This window comes from Vicia villosa, linkage group LG6 (genome assembly GCF_029867415.1).
Source record: "Vicia villosa cultivar HV-30 ecotype Madison, WI linkage group LG6, Vvil1.0, whole genome shotgun sequence".
NCBI classification, from domain to species: domain Eukaryota; kingdom Viridiplantae; phylum Streptophyta; class Magnoliopsida; order Fabales; family Fabaceae; genus Vicia; species Vicia villosa.
In genome coordinates, this window is record NC_081185.1 from 131335661 (window position 1) to 131350715 (window position 15055).

Genomic DNA, 15055 nt, shown 5'->3' on the forward strand with positions numbered 1-15055 from the left:
TGATCCTCTGGAATGGTTGGTTTTTCTAGTGGGGCTAGAGAAGAAGATATGCATTTCCTTTGACAGACACTTCATGATCCCTTTATATGAGTGTATATTCACAAGAATAGGGATACAATTGCCTTTTTATGGCTTTGAAGTAGCCGTCCTAAAGCACTTAAAAGTTTATCCTCCCAAATTCACCAGGGTCCTAGGAAATTGTTAGGGTATTTCAACTGTGTGCCAAGTATAGATCTTGGATACCTTTCCTTGGAATATTCTTTGATATGTTCTATCCGAGGTACACCTCTTAGGACAACTTCCGTGATCAGGGGCTTATTAGCTTCCATCAAGCCAGTCATTAGTTTGACAGCTTCACACAAGACTGGGTGATTTTCTAGGGCGCTTCTTGCTGGTGAGGCCCCTGACTATAAAGGCCCGTCTCATTTGGTGTTACCTTTTTGCTAAGTCTTCTTGTTTCTGTAGGATTTCATTCTCAAAGTACTAGTAAAAAATTCACTTCAAGTGGGACATATATTCTTACCATACCAAGCCGAGCTTTCTTTCTATAGATGAAGTGGCCATGAAGGAGGAAATACGTTCTTGGTTATGAGAGAGGATTTAGCCTTGGCGAGGTGCCTGTCGTCGAAGTGAGAAAAAGGCAGATTGACACTTATGCCATCATGAGTGCACTCATCCAGGAGGAAAGGAAAAAGATATTTGGTGAGAGCAGAGTCTTAGTATTTTTTTAATATGTATGATTTCATTTTGCAGATAACATGGAAAAGGTGAACAAGCTAAAGATGTTCTACGACCTTACAAGTACTGAAGACATTGAGGTCATGGTGCCTCCTCTAGAGACCACTGCTCTTATCTAAGCTATCGAGACTTATACTTCTACATTCGAGGTAGATCAACTTGTGGATGGGGCGACTGCTTTGCGGCAGAGTAAGGGGCGATGGATTGCTTACTGCTAAAGTAGCGTTAACAACGTCGCGCGTAATGGAGGATCTGGTAGCCTTAGATTCATCCATCACCAAAATTTGTAGGAACTTAAGATCTAGAATTACGAGGGATCATAATTGAGATTATGCTTAGATGAATTAATATGCTATTGATCTCCGCTTTTGATTACAAACGATTTTTTTCCGGTGATCGGAGGAAGTTGCGAATCGAGAAATTTGAGAGAATGTGAATTTGTGAAAATCATTGAAATTAGTAGCCGATTCTCATAAACAAAGCCAGTGTTCTGTTTTAGAACTAGAAATGAGAAGAGGAACAATAGTGATGGGGGATCGTAGCTTCTAATACGGTGGAGTGGGGTTTGCAAGGCTAGTACTCCAACATTCAAGTCATTATGTGAGATAGGAAAATAACGAACTAGCTATTTGTTAGTCGTTATTTGCGGAGAACCTTTAGATGCATTTACAATTGAGATCTCTTGAATTCATAAGGATGATAATCTTCGTTTACTAAGGAGATTATGGAAGGAATGAGACCATTTCCTAATGGTTGACATGAGTCAGTTTGGTCGACACATAACACATAACTAACCAATAATATTTGAATTATGACAATTATAATGACTACCTCTTCATCCTTTCGTGAGAAGAAAGAGAAGAACTCATAAGGAATGTCAGCACCATATTGTCAAATAACTAGACTTGAAAAAATTCCACTAGAAAAATAAACAAAGATAAACACGTGAAAAACTTGACCTCCTACACTATGGAAGACGGAGGAAACTAAAAAAAGATTTGAATGAATAAGGAATCACTTATTTATAAGGAAACTTCAACAGAGAAACAACCATAAAAGGCCACCTGGATGGAAAATTATTGCAACTATATTGTTCTCATGCTGTAATTTTCACGCCTAGGTATAAAGAAATAAATCATTAAATATTCTTTACACCTAGAATTCCTAAAAATAACCCTAAGGGGACAAGTCACATAAGGGAAGATAACAAGATCCGTAAGGGAAGATGGAAAGATTCAGGAGGTAAATAACTCAAGATTGCCCCGACCAATGTGGCAGTTTCCACTTGAATAATCAACAAGGGCCGATAACGCCATATTCACGTAAGTCAACAAAATTAGAAAAGGTAATTTATAGTAAGTGAAAAGAACGCGTAAAGTCACGACCGTATAAATCAATGATATTCTGACCCATGTCAATAAACCATTTCATGAAAATCACAAAGGCCAGACTCCAACTCGGTTTCACCAAACAATAATTGAAGGGGTTCTATTTCGATCTGAATGCAAGGCTTATAAATAGTCATATTTCGACTCAAATACGAAATCCCTTAAAAATGTTACAACTTTACGAAGACTATGAGTTGTCCTATGAAAATTAATCTTATTGATGTGGCGTTAAGCCTCTAGGCGAGGACGTCACTTTTCCAACTTGGAACCTAAATAAAATTCTAGAACATCAGGAACAATCATGAACCTGTCATAAGAAAAACTTGATCTAAATATCGACTAATATTCAAACAATTGTCTATCTTGACAACTGATATGCACATAAGGTTCTAACTCTTCAAAATCCTAGAACCTTACTACAAAAAAGAGTGTAAGACCTTAAATCAAGGTGCATACTTTTTTTTTTTAAAATTTTATACATCTCAGTTTCTTTCAATAATCATTGACGTAAAGGTCAGAGTGACTATGGAAAGGCTGGACCAAACATGAAGGACGTCAACAAATTCAAAAAATCACTCTAAATTTAGCTCAATCTATCATTTATGAGATAAACTCCGATGGACCTAAAAATCAATTCCTATTTTTATATTATTTATTGTTTTTTCCTTTGAAAAAACTACTCCATAATATTTGAGAGGAATTAAGTAATGTTTTAATTTTTTTAGGTTACAACAACTTAATTTATTAGGAATTTATAAAATCCACCCACTTTAAAAGATTGTCAAAATAATGAATGTAGTACTATTTAGATTTCGGCTATAATAATTGACTCTCTATATTAAGCACACATGCATTGTGTGGCCCTCTAAACTAAGAGACAGGTAGATAGAATTGATATATGAATGGTTGGTATCCACTCCTTTATATAATAGGGTACATTTTACAACTAGACACACATACAAATACAAAGCCATGAGCCAAAACTATTGTTTTCTTTCGTACTTATAAAGTTGCAAGTAATTAGTCTAGTGTAACACAAAGTTGGGTTCTTTATTATTAGTTAATGCCCTGTCTGAAAATATACCATTGAATGCATGCACAATCGCAAAAGCAAGATGTTTGTGTGTCATTGTCCTTGTGTGTGGGGCAGGTGGAGTACTCCACAAGGTTTTGTCCAAGCTACTGCCCTTAAGTGGGGGAAGTGATTATAACCCGAAAACACGGGACAAGTTTTATGGAGTGTTATACATTAAGAGAAATAATGATTTATTTGATTTAGTTTTGTAATTTTTTCTTAAGATTTTAAAATATTAAAATTTGTTTGGTTATTTGGTTTTATAAATGTATTTTTAAAAAAACTATTTTTTATTTATAAGTTTTGAAAACTAATAAACTAAAATAGAATTTAGATACTTTGATTTTTATTTTTGAAAATAAAAAAACAATTAATATTGATATTATATTTATAATATTGTACAACTTTAAAATATAAAAATATATATGATTCGTTTTAATTTAATTTCTTATCTCTATTATTATATATATATTTATGTGTATAACTTAAAATTAAAATTAATAGAGATAAGAAAGTAAATTATTTGTGTATTAATTTTTATATATTTATCTCTAAGAAATTAAAATTAATAGAAATAAGAAATTAAATTATTTTTATTTTAAATTTTAATCTTTGTTTGTATGCTAAACAATTTTAATATATATTTGTGTTTAACTAAGATTTGCTCACATATAATATTAAGATGTATTTAACAATTTTTTAATGTATAAATTGTTTAAATAGTTCTTCTAAAAATTAATTAATTTATAACAAAATGTGTACGGAATTTTCTAACATATAATAATACGTTTATAATTTATACTTATATACTAATGTCAATAAATTATTTATACATTAACAATTAAAAAAAAATACATTTTTTTTGGGTTGTGTTCGCCGAAAGGCAAATCGCTTCTTGCAATTGCATAGCCATGTTTTTTAATACATTAAATGCATGTGTGCATTTTTCTTCAAATTGCAAACTATAATGTAACTAAATTACGGTGTAGAAAGTTTTAAAAGCTTGGCATGCTATGCCGGTTTCACATTTTAATCGGGTGACTTGGTAAAATAGAAGGGCACGGCTTTCAAACTCTCTGTGTTCATTTCCTTTTTAGATAAAGGTGCATTTGAAGGTAGACAAGCATGAACCGGGAAAATATTAGCCAAAATAAAAGAAAAATTACCAACCAATTATATAGTTACGAAAGGAAACACAACGAATTTTTTATAAATTCGTAAAAACTATAATAGAAATTAGTAATATCTTTAAAAAAAGACTACTTCAAAACTAAAATCTTTATGTTCCAAACCGTATTATCCACATTTCAACCGTCGTTCCGGAAACAAATTTCATTCCGTAAAAGTCAAATCGACCGCAAAGTGGTTAATCAAATAACTCCCCATTTACCCTCCTAACCTTCTTGCCCTTAGAATACACATACCAATCCCAAAAATTTCTTAAACAATCCTCCTCAAAACCTACCGAGTTACTAATCCAAAAAGCAATATCATTCCAAGTTATCTTTACTACTTTACAATTAAAAAATGAATGATTCCTACTCTCAAATTTAATGTCGCAAAAAGAACACCTTAAAGAGTTCAAAGGAAAAGTAATACCTCTAGTCTTCAGAAGATCTTTAGTTGGAAATCTATTCACAAAAAGTCTTCAACCAAAGACCTTAATTTTAAACGGAACTTCTACTTTTCAAATCTTGCCCAACACTGCATCATTCCTATTTCAGGGGCCAAAAGGAATACGGAAACTAGCATAAAAAAGATAACAAGAAGCAACTGAAAAAGCACCCCCCGGTTCCGCTCGCCAACTTACTTTGTCAAATTCGACCGATCCAAAAGCAATATTTGATAATTTCAAATGAAGGTTAGAAATAGAATTAATAATAACGGGAGATAAAAACATGTCTTTTATACCAAAATCACCCCAATACCACACCCTATTAATCCACCCTCCCATCCCACCAACTGACACCTTTTTAAAGCAAGGTAATAAGTATAGATCTAGAAATTCGTCCCTTAAAATAGTTTTCTCCATCCACCTAGCTTCTCAAAAAGGAGTGTAAAAACCTTTATCAATATCAAACTTACAATAATCCACCATAGGATCTTTGTAAGGAGGAGATCCTATTTTAACAATATCCTTCCATGAAAAAGATTTCGATAATGAAACTTTATCCTCAGTATCACCATAAAACACCTTCATGAAAATATCAGCGTAACAGACTCTTAACACTTTAGATTATCATTACCATTTACAATTCTCCATCTCCATTTATTAAGGAGGGCAAAATTGAAATCCAACAAATTTTTAATACCAAAACCTCCCAAATCATTTGAAAGTAAATCTTCCTCTTTTTTCTCCGCACCTCCCCACAAAAAAATTACACCATGTCTTTTTATAAAAAGCTAATTGTTGGTCTCTATTAATTTTTTTTTTGAATTTTTTTTATTCCATCAAATTTGAAGAGGTGACAATGTCATTTGAAATTATGTCACACGTTTTTGTCATATCATAATAAAAGATTAATTCATTTTAAAATATTATTTAATATAATTAATAAACTAAATATTATTTATTAAATAATTATCCAGTGTTTCCATGTTAATACATGATTAATAAAAAATTTCAATGGGTTCTAACCCGCACTCTAAAGGAAAATGATAAAATATTTTGTCATCTAAACCAAGACCCAATTGTGATACTTCTATACATCAATTTATATATAACATTAAACTTAATTTACATCTCATTGATTTGCATTCATATATTTGATAAACTCAATTTTAAAAGAGATTATTAAGGGATAATTTGTTTTGACTTTTTTTTAAAATGATTTTTATAATGTAACATAATTTTGTGTAAAATAATTTTACAAAGAAATTTTTTAAAAAAGTTTCAAATATGAAGATTTGGTTTAAATAATTATTTTTAAAATATTATTTTTAGATATTTCATCATTTTATTGAAATTTTTTGGATATCAAAATTAAAAAAATCTCTTAATTTTGAAACTATTTCAAATAGTTTTTCATAAAAAACATTTTTGAAATATAATTTTTTGAAAAAATTACGATTTTGAGTATGTTTTAAATGTCAATAATGTGTGTTTCTGTTATAGGATGTCAAAATTAATATTTTAATTTAAAAAAATAAATATTAAAAAACTTATAATATTTCGAAAAACAATTTTATAAAATCTATTTTTAAAAATACAAAGAAAAAAAAATCAATTTTCTTAAACCTAAAACAAACAGACCCTAGATCTTCATAAAAATTTGGTTTAATTCCATCAACAAATTTCTACCTCGGCCCTTAAAATCTCCCGAATATGAGTTTTATTCACCTTGGCTTTTTTGTTATCTAGATAATGTTCCTTGACCGTGTGAAGCATTTATCGATTATAACAAGTGGTATCAAAACTCCGACTCGAGCTTAAGATTATAATGTAAAATAAATTGTGAACAACATGCTCTATCAAACAATCAATTCACTTCTACAAACTACTTTATTTAGAAGTAAAAATAGAAAACTGAAACACAAAGTCGGACAATGTGATAGAGAATGTCATTATAATCTAAAAGTGTCTGGGTCTCAATGTGTTCCACCGTGTGGCTACTGATAGATTATGGAATTTTTGTTGGTAATGGTCAATCAATTCCAATTTGCGAATATGGTCACACATTCTTATCTCCACCAAAACCCACCACCATCCTTAAAAAATGGCCTTCATGCACCTAAACTCATTAAAATTTTAGTGTCTGTAAGAATGACTTGCTACTGATAATAATGTGTGTAATTTTTTATCTGTTTGGTCTTTTTATAAATGATTTACAGACAGGAACGCACCTAATGCGATGTGATAGCACAAGTGAGCTTTATCCCATCACCTCCACAAGTCAAAATCAAATTTCTTCGCATTCAATTTTTTTAGCGTTGTCTCTTTGGCATGATTGTTTGGGTCACTCGGGTGCTTCAGTTTTATAGTCGCCTCGGCAAAATAAAATGATTGATTATACTCGTACCTCTAGGTCTCATGTTTGTCAATCTTGTGTGCTCGGAAAACATATTAAGTTGACTTTCGTTGCATCAACATCTATGACATTTATGCCTTTTGATATTATTCGTAGTAATCTTTGAACATCTCTCGTATTGGATTCTTCGGGACATTGTTATTATGTGTTTTTTGGCATGACTATTCTAAATATTAGTGGATGTTTCCCATTGCTTAAAAATCACAAGTTTTTTCCTATGTTTACAAAAATTCAAGCACATATTCAAACTCACTTTGAACGTGACATTAAATATGTACAATGTGATAATGGGAGGGAGTGTGATAATAATTTGTTTTAGAAATTTTGTGATTCGAACGGAATTGCGTTTCGTTTTTCATGTCCACATACCTCCTCACAAAATGGGAAGCTCGAGAGAAAAATAAGATCCATTAATGATATCATGATAACTCTTCTTATTCATGCTTTTGTACCACCTTCATTTTGGCATCATACATTGCAAATTGCGACATATTTACATAATACACTTCCGAGCAACATGAGGATTTTTGGATGTTTGTGTTATCCTCTTTTTTCGTTTACTATAATAAACAAATTGCAAGCTCATTCAACTCCTTATGTTTTTTTGGGATATCCTCTAAATCATCGTAGTTATAAGTGTTTAGATTTATCAAGTAATAAAAATTATCACTTGTCGGCATGTTTATTTTATTGAGAGCAAATTTCCCTTTGCTAAGATGCATGAACCAAAAACCAATGCTTATGATTTTTTAGATAGTGGATTCACTCCATACATAGTCCACTATCTTCAAAATCAATCCTTATATTTGACCCATCCCACTACAAATCCAACACCACTACCTGATTTGATCCCTTCTCCTACAGCCTCACCAGATGATAGAACCCAACCGACTCCTCCGTTATCTCCCACACCATAAGCCACACACATCAGCCCACATCGCATACCCACAACCTACATCAATTCTGCTAGTACTGATTTCATAGCAGCCCCTGCTAAACCACGTCCAGTAACCTAAAGTCAACATGGTATTTATAAACCCAATCCAAGATACGCCTTAAAGCAAGCTCATCATACAACATTTATGAGATCACCACTTATGTGTAACCCTCTTGCTGCCCTTTGTGATCTGAATTGGAAATTGGCTATGTATGATGAATTTAACGCTCTTATTAAAAATAAGACGTGAGATTTAGTATCTTGTCCACCTGATGCGAGTGTTATTCTATCAATGTAGATTTTTACTTATAAAGAAAAGTCTGATGGTTCTTTTGAGATGCATAAAACCAGTCTTGTAGTTGATGGTAAAACTCAACGGTTGACATTGATTATGGCAAAACTTTTAGTCCATTGGTGAAACCAGCAACAATTCGAACTATACTTACTCTTGCTCTATCAAAAAATTAGAAAATTCATTAGTTGGATGCCAAAAATGATTTTTTGCATGGTGAGCTCAAGAAAACATTTTATATGCATCAACCTATGGTTTCAAGGGCTATGTACATCCAGATTATGTTTTTTTATTGAAAAAAATCTTTATATGGGCTTCCTCGTGTGTGGAACCAGAGATTTTCTAATTTCATTTTTGTCATTAGTTTCACTAACAGTAAATCAGATAATTCTCTATTTATTTATCGAAATGGATATGATTTGACCTACTTATTATTATATGTTGATGATATTATTTTGACTCCATCTACGGATGATCTCCGCCCGTCTATAATGGCTAGTCTCAACTAAGAGTTTCATATGAAGGACTTATTAGTTTTGTTTAATTTTCATTTTTGCTATTTTATATACTCAAACACAATTTTCATTATGCAATATTAAATTTTAATCTATTATATGATATATTTTATATCAAAATTATTATTTTATCCCATATTTGTAATATTATCATTAAATAAAAAATATTATAATTTATAAGTTTCAATATCCTAAAATTGATACAATATAAAGTAAACTACATTAAATTAGACATTCAGATCGATTTTTTTTAAAATTGTCCGTTAAAATCGAACCAAACCACCTACTTTTATATCTAGATCAAGTGAGTTTTCTAACTATCAATTACCCCCACAGCATATATAATGGTGTAACTTAAAAGAATAACAAAACCATTATAAAGAAAGTTAGATGTCTGCTAAAAATTGTAAAATTGCCTAAGCCATTATGGGAATAAGATATTCAAACTACATGCTACTTCTATTTGATTAATATATCCAATTTTTTTCTTTGGGATTTGGTATTCTCGAGAGAGTATAGTTCTGACATGAAATTAGTCACTCTCATGTGGTTTCGAGATTATATTTTTACTCTAAGTGATTTGATGATAACCTCTTTTGACAACAAATAATGTGTTATTTCCCATCAAAATCATAAATAGAGTCTCTAGATTTTGTATTATTTACAAATGGGAAAAGCAACAGAACCAATATATTAACAAAAAAAAAAGACAATAATTAATTTTTGGAACTAACTATCTACAATGTTTTGATCTATGCTCAAAGCTGGTATGGATTTATCATTTTCATAGTCAGAATCAGAGCTACCAGTATCCATTTCCTTCCCTGAACAATCAATTTGGTCACATTCAACAACTTCATTGTTGTAATTTCCAAAATCATGACACCTATTTGAAGGTGCTAAGGCTTCTTTCTTGACAACATTTAACACAATCCCGTTATGAATCTTTTCGGTCTGCAAAATATCACCTTCTGTTATCAGTAAGCTTGATCCGTTGACAACCCTGTTATCAATTTCCTTCTGCTCAGATTCTGAGTTCCTATCTGGTCCTGTGAGTCTGATATTATGATACTGAAAATCACGAGAACTAGAATGAGCCACCGCGCCTCTATTTAGTTCAGTATCAACAACACCCTCTAAGTTTTGGAGAAAGTCGACGAACATATTTGCCGAAGCGGTTCTCATCAAAGGGCCACCAGATCTGGTCCAAGAAATCGAATCAACATTTTCAGAGTCACTGCCAATGCCTTGATGCAATGAGGAAGCAGCATCTGTAAGGTCTTCAAGAGAACCTGTTGAATTCTCCCGTGCCATGCAATTCCATGAAGGAATTCTTCTGGAGCCACTGAATCTGACAGTACTTGACAAACCGTGAGACGCAGAAGCAGACGCTCTCTCGGCAATTCTTTTTAGTTTTCTCATATGATTGAGAATAGCCACAGATTCATCAAGAGCAAGCTCAATTTCACAATTTGCTTTTATGGCTGAAAGCTTCTCCCAGCTACATCTTCTTCCTTGGTTGGCTGCTTTTTGAAGCTCTCCATAAGAGGGGTTCTGTATAATTTTTGAGTACTGAAACAGAAGACAGATCAAATTTTACACGAGTTAATCACTTCTACGCTGAATTATCCTTAGTAAATAACATGAATAAATTCCTAAGCTATTTGTGAAAATGCCTGATTATAGAGAACATTGATCATTCAACAGAGATTTTTGTTCAAAATAAAATCTCACATAGTTTTTTTTTTAAAAAAATTAAAAACTTGAAATAAATATGTAGCTGATACTTAAATAAGGCAAATACCTGAGCAAGGGTAGCAGGCATAACAATAGTGACATCACCTTCCCATTCTTGAGCAAATAGTTTGGCAAGTCCACCTAAGGGAAAGCCAAGTTCCAGTACTTGATTGCACCTATGTTTCACCTCCATCACCACAAGATGAGCAAGCTGCACAATTTATTAATAACCATATTAGATTAAACTTTTTCATGATTAGAAGTCTTATAGGATAATAACACAATGAATATCCAATTGTTAATATGAGTGATTTGACAACTATCCATGGATTTTTTAAGAGCCTCACATTGAATAAGATAAGGCATGAAAAAGTGTATAAATGAGAAAAGTTCTTGTCTTACAAGTAGGTTTTGTAAAGATGGAGTTAGGTCCAACCTAAATACTATGATAGTATCGGAGCCTATCTAAGATTTGTTTGGCCACCTGCAATCAGTCACTATCTGGCCACTTTGGTCACGCTCCAGATGTTCTATCTTGGGTGTGAGGGGTGTGTGTTAAGAGTCCCCCATTAAATGTGATAAGTCTGAAAATGAGTTTATAAGTGGAGGAAATCCTCACTTTACAATCCGATTTTGTAAGAGCTGAGTTAGGCCCAACTCAAATTCTAAGAAATAGCACCGTTTTTTCAATAATACAGGTCCAATGGGAAAACATAAATAAACAGTAAATTACATGGCACAATTTGAATTAATTATTATCTATGTGTAGCTATTATTCTGAATGAAAGTCATGCTTATCATATAATAAATGTATAAAAAGCAGAAATGTAAATATGAATGTGCTATGCATTTTCTTTTCAGAGGTTCAAGTCGATAAATATATGTATGTTACCTTGGCAGCAAAATTGCCTCCATAAGTTCTTACAACCTCTTTCAATCTCAACAATGGTGCAATGTGAGGGTTGGCTTGACTGACTATGAAATGATTGACATTGAATAGCTCTTTCAACTGCATCATAGGTAAATCAATCTCTAAGCTACCATCCCTCCACCGGCGTGATGGTGTGGAGCCTTCTTCCGGACCTAGATTAAAAGGAGGATGATAAGGAACAATATCTCCACTTCTATTCTTTGCCATCAATTCTTGAGCTTCAAAAAGGCCGGGGAAGGCGCAAGAAGCAGTTACCGCACTCCATATAACAACATGAGGCGACGTCAAGTAGTTAAGACATCTAGGAGGCTCATGCTTCCTTGGGGAGCAAACCGTGATTCCAAGAACTCTACCTGTCATATCATAAGCTTCTTGAAACGTAAGGTTGTTCGTCAAATGCCTCAACAGCATTTGCAACTGCCTAATCTCATGAACAGCGCCGCGCGTTGCAACCCTCTTGACAACCGCGAAAATCCCACCCATTTGATCGAAAAACTGCAACGAATGCAACGAATCCTCGAAAAAGCTCTGAAGCTCCGGCCACGATCTAGTGGCAGCAATAGCACACATAATCGACCCAACACTCGAACCAGCAACAATCCTAGGCAAGAGCTTATGTTTCACCAATGTTTTAACCACCCCAACATGAAAAGCTCCAAGAGAAGCACCACCACTCAACAACAAAGCCGTCCTCCCAAACGCATGTCTAGTCTCATGCATAAAAGCAACCTTCTCCTCCAACGACAACTCCTCCGAATCCGAATCACAAACCATTCTCAACTGCGTGGTCACCTCATCAAGATACTCCTTGATCAACCTAGGAACTTGAAGCCTACCCTTATGCAACTCCGGGTTACACATATTCCCCAAATTCCTAACAAGATCCGCCCGCATACAAAACATAATATCCCTAAGCGACCCCTCGTGCCTCCGATGACGAAGCTCCTGAAGCTTATTCCCAACCAACTCAACATCATAAAGATCTGCCTCATTCATCTTTGGTGTCAATTTATCAAGCATCTTAGCTCCATGAGCCCATTCATCATAAGTCAAAGCACTCCTCATCATATTCCTCCAAAACTTCCTCCTATAAGCCATCTCAGCTCTCACCTTCACATTTGTGTAACGTTTCAACAAGATAGCAACTATGGTCATCATTGCCAATATCCCTTGTGGGTTCCTTGGATGGAACCATGACAAAAAGGGTTTCAATTTCAACAACCCTTTAAACCTATACAAGAACTGTAACAATAGTTGAAGTATTTGATGCATTAAATGAGACATGGATTTGCAGAATAGAACCTTGAAAGCAATTGTTTTGCCAAGAATGTCTGATGGACCAATTGGAAAACGGTCAACCCTAGCTTCATTACTAATATGATCCATTTCAACTTTGATCAAAATTATCAAAATCAAAAAACTCAAAGCTAGAAACTTTACAGGATTATGTATAAGAGAAACTGAATTTACAGTGGAATTTCACAAGATGTGTGATCAAATTCTAAGTTCATGTGCTTATAAAATTAAACTAAGTTATGATGAAATTGGGAATTGTGAAGATAGATAAAGATACAAAATTAGATTATCTGGTTTCTAGGCTATGCTGGAGTAGCGTGTTCGGCAGATCTGTAGTTGTTGATGGAGATCGGACGAACCATGTTTTTTTCAATTAGAAATACTGTGTATGAAATCTTGACCGTTAATTTTTGATCTGCGGTTTGGAATGTATGAACGTGGGAATGTGATGATGTTTAAGTGTGTAGAGAATTGGGGCATACAAAGATTCGTTTGTGATATGGTGACTGGGAGCTTAGTCAAAAAGACACGATGACGAGGATAGAATAAAAACAAATTAAAGAACCATATCCAGATTTATTACTAGAAGGGTAGAAAAGAAAATTCAATTTTATTTATGTGGTTAATCGAAGGTTTGTCTTGAAGGAAAGATAAGGAGAAACGTGGCAGGCAAAACGTGACAAATATGTTTTTGCAAATTGCAAATTGCAACTTGCAAGTAAGTAATAATGAGAAGAAAAATCCAACAAAATTTCATAGTTCTGTCCGTTGATTGGTTGCATATTTTATAAAGTGTTGTTAATAGACTGAAAAAGGTGATTAGAGCAGTTATATTAGAATCGTAATCAATTTTTATTTCAAGAAGACAAATACTTGATGAAATTTTAGTCTCCAATGAAATCGTAGACGAGGTTAAGAAGGAAAAAAAAAAAGCCGTCATATTGTATAAGGTGGATTTCAAAAATGCATATGAGTTAATTGATGGAAAGTTTTTGAATTTTGTGATAGCAAAGATGAGCTTTCATGAAAAATGGAAGAGCTGAATTTCAGTGTTTCTAAGATTGTCGTATGTGTAAGTGTTAGTAAACGACAACTCCACTAAGGAACTCAGAATGACGTGTGGTTTAAGAAATGAGTTTTTGTTCCTTATTAGTAGCAAAGACTTCAATATGTTGATGAAAAGAGCGGTGGAGATGGGGATTTTTCATGGAATTAAATTCGACAATGGCAAAGATCAGTTCTCTCACCTTTAGTATGCTAACGGCACCCTCATCATTGGTGAAAAAAGATGGTCTAATATCAGGATAGTCAAAGCAAACTTGTTATTGTTTGAAGTAATGCTTGGTTTAAAGGTTAACTTTAACAAGAGTTTATTAGTGGGAGTCAATATATCTCAAAGGTGGCTTGAAGAAGCAGTAAATGTACTACATTGTAAATCAGGAAGCAGTTCGTTCAAATATGTTGGACTTCTAATTGATGCAAATCCAAAAAGGGTCGAAACTTGACACCAGGCGGTAGAGGCGGTGAGAACGAGGTTATCAAGATTGAAGAATAGCCAACTATCCATTGGGGGTCGTGTGATGATTATAAAATCAGTCTTACAAGCTCTTCTAGTTTACTTTCTTTCCTTTTTTAAGGCTCTGACAAATATTATATCAAAACTCAGATCTCTTTTTAAACAATTTCTTTGGGGAAGGAGTGAGCATGAGAGAAAAGTAAATTGCGTTAATTGGGATAGGATGTGTAGGCCTCTCGATGAGGAGTGCTTGGGATTAGAATGAGGATAAAGATTGCTCGCCATTTTCCATATTAATAATGTATAGTGGTATCAAGTGAGCACTTATTCTATTAAGGAAGGGTATAATGGTCTCTTGTCTCAGACCATGAGCCCCTATAACTTGGTTTGGGCTAAGGCGGGACTCAAAGCGTTTCCATCAAAAATCTCTTACTTAGCTTGAAAAATCTTTTAAATCAGAATAGCTACAAGAAATAACCTATCTAGGAGATGTGTTATTGGTCAAGGATCCATCCAATGTGCCAGAGAGGCTATGCACAATGCTTATTTGTCGCGGCTGATATGATGTTTGTTGATGGCCAAACATTTCTACAGTTATGCAT

The 15055-nt window shown here is 33.5% G+C and overlaps 1 protein-coding gene across 1 annotated transcript; it reads right to left on the minus strand.

The window, feature by feature from the left end:
- Positions 1-9585: 9585 nt before the first annotated feature.
- Positions 9586-13189, minus strand: LOC131610020 (triacylglycerol lipase SDP1-like). The gene is made up of 3 exons (XM_058881874.1): positions 11603-13189; positions 10778-10921; positions 9586-10545 (listed from the first exon to the last, which is right to left on the minus strand). Exons 1-3 carry the CDS (start codon positions 13025-13027, stop codon positions 9703-9705), a joined length of 2412 nt encoding a protein of 803 aa, XP_058737857.1. The 5' UTR covers positions 13028-13189; the 3' UTR covers positions 9586-9702.
- Between the last annotated feature and the right edge of the window lie 1866 nt (positions 13190-15055).

Coding starts and splice junctions, on each gene's coding strand:
- LOC131610020 (XM_058881874.1), bottom strand. CDS start 13,027: ATGGATCATATTAGTAATGAAGCTAGGGTTGACCGTTTTCCAATTGGT. Junction 10,922..11,602: donor GAGGCAATTTTGCTGCCAAG/GTAACATACATA, acceptor TAAATTGTGCAG/CTTGCTCATCTTGTGGTGAT. Junction 10,546..10,777: donor TGCCTGCTACCCTTGCTCAG/GTATTTGCCTTA, acceptor CTTCTGTTTCAG/TACTCAAAAATTATACAGAA.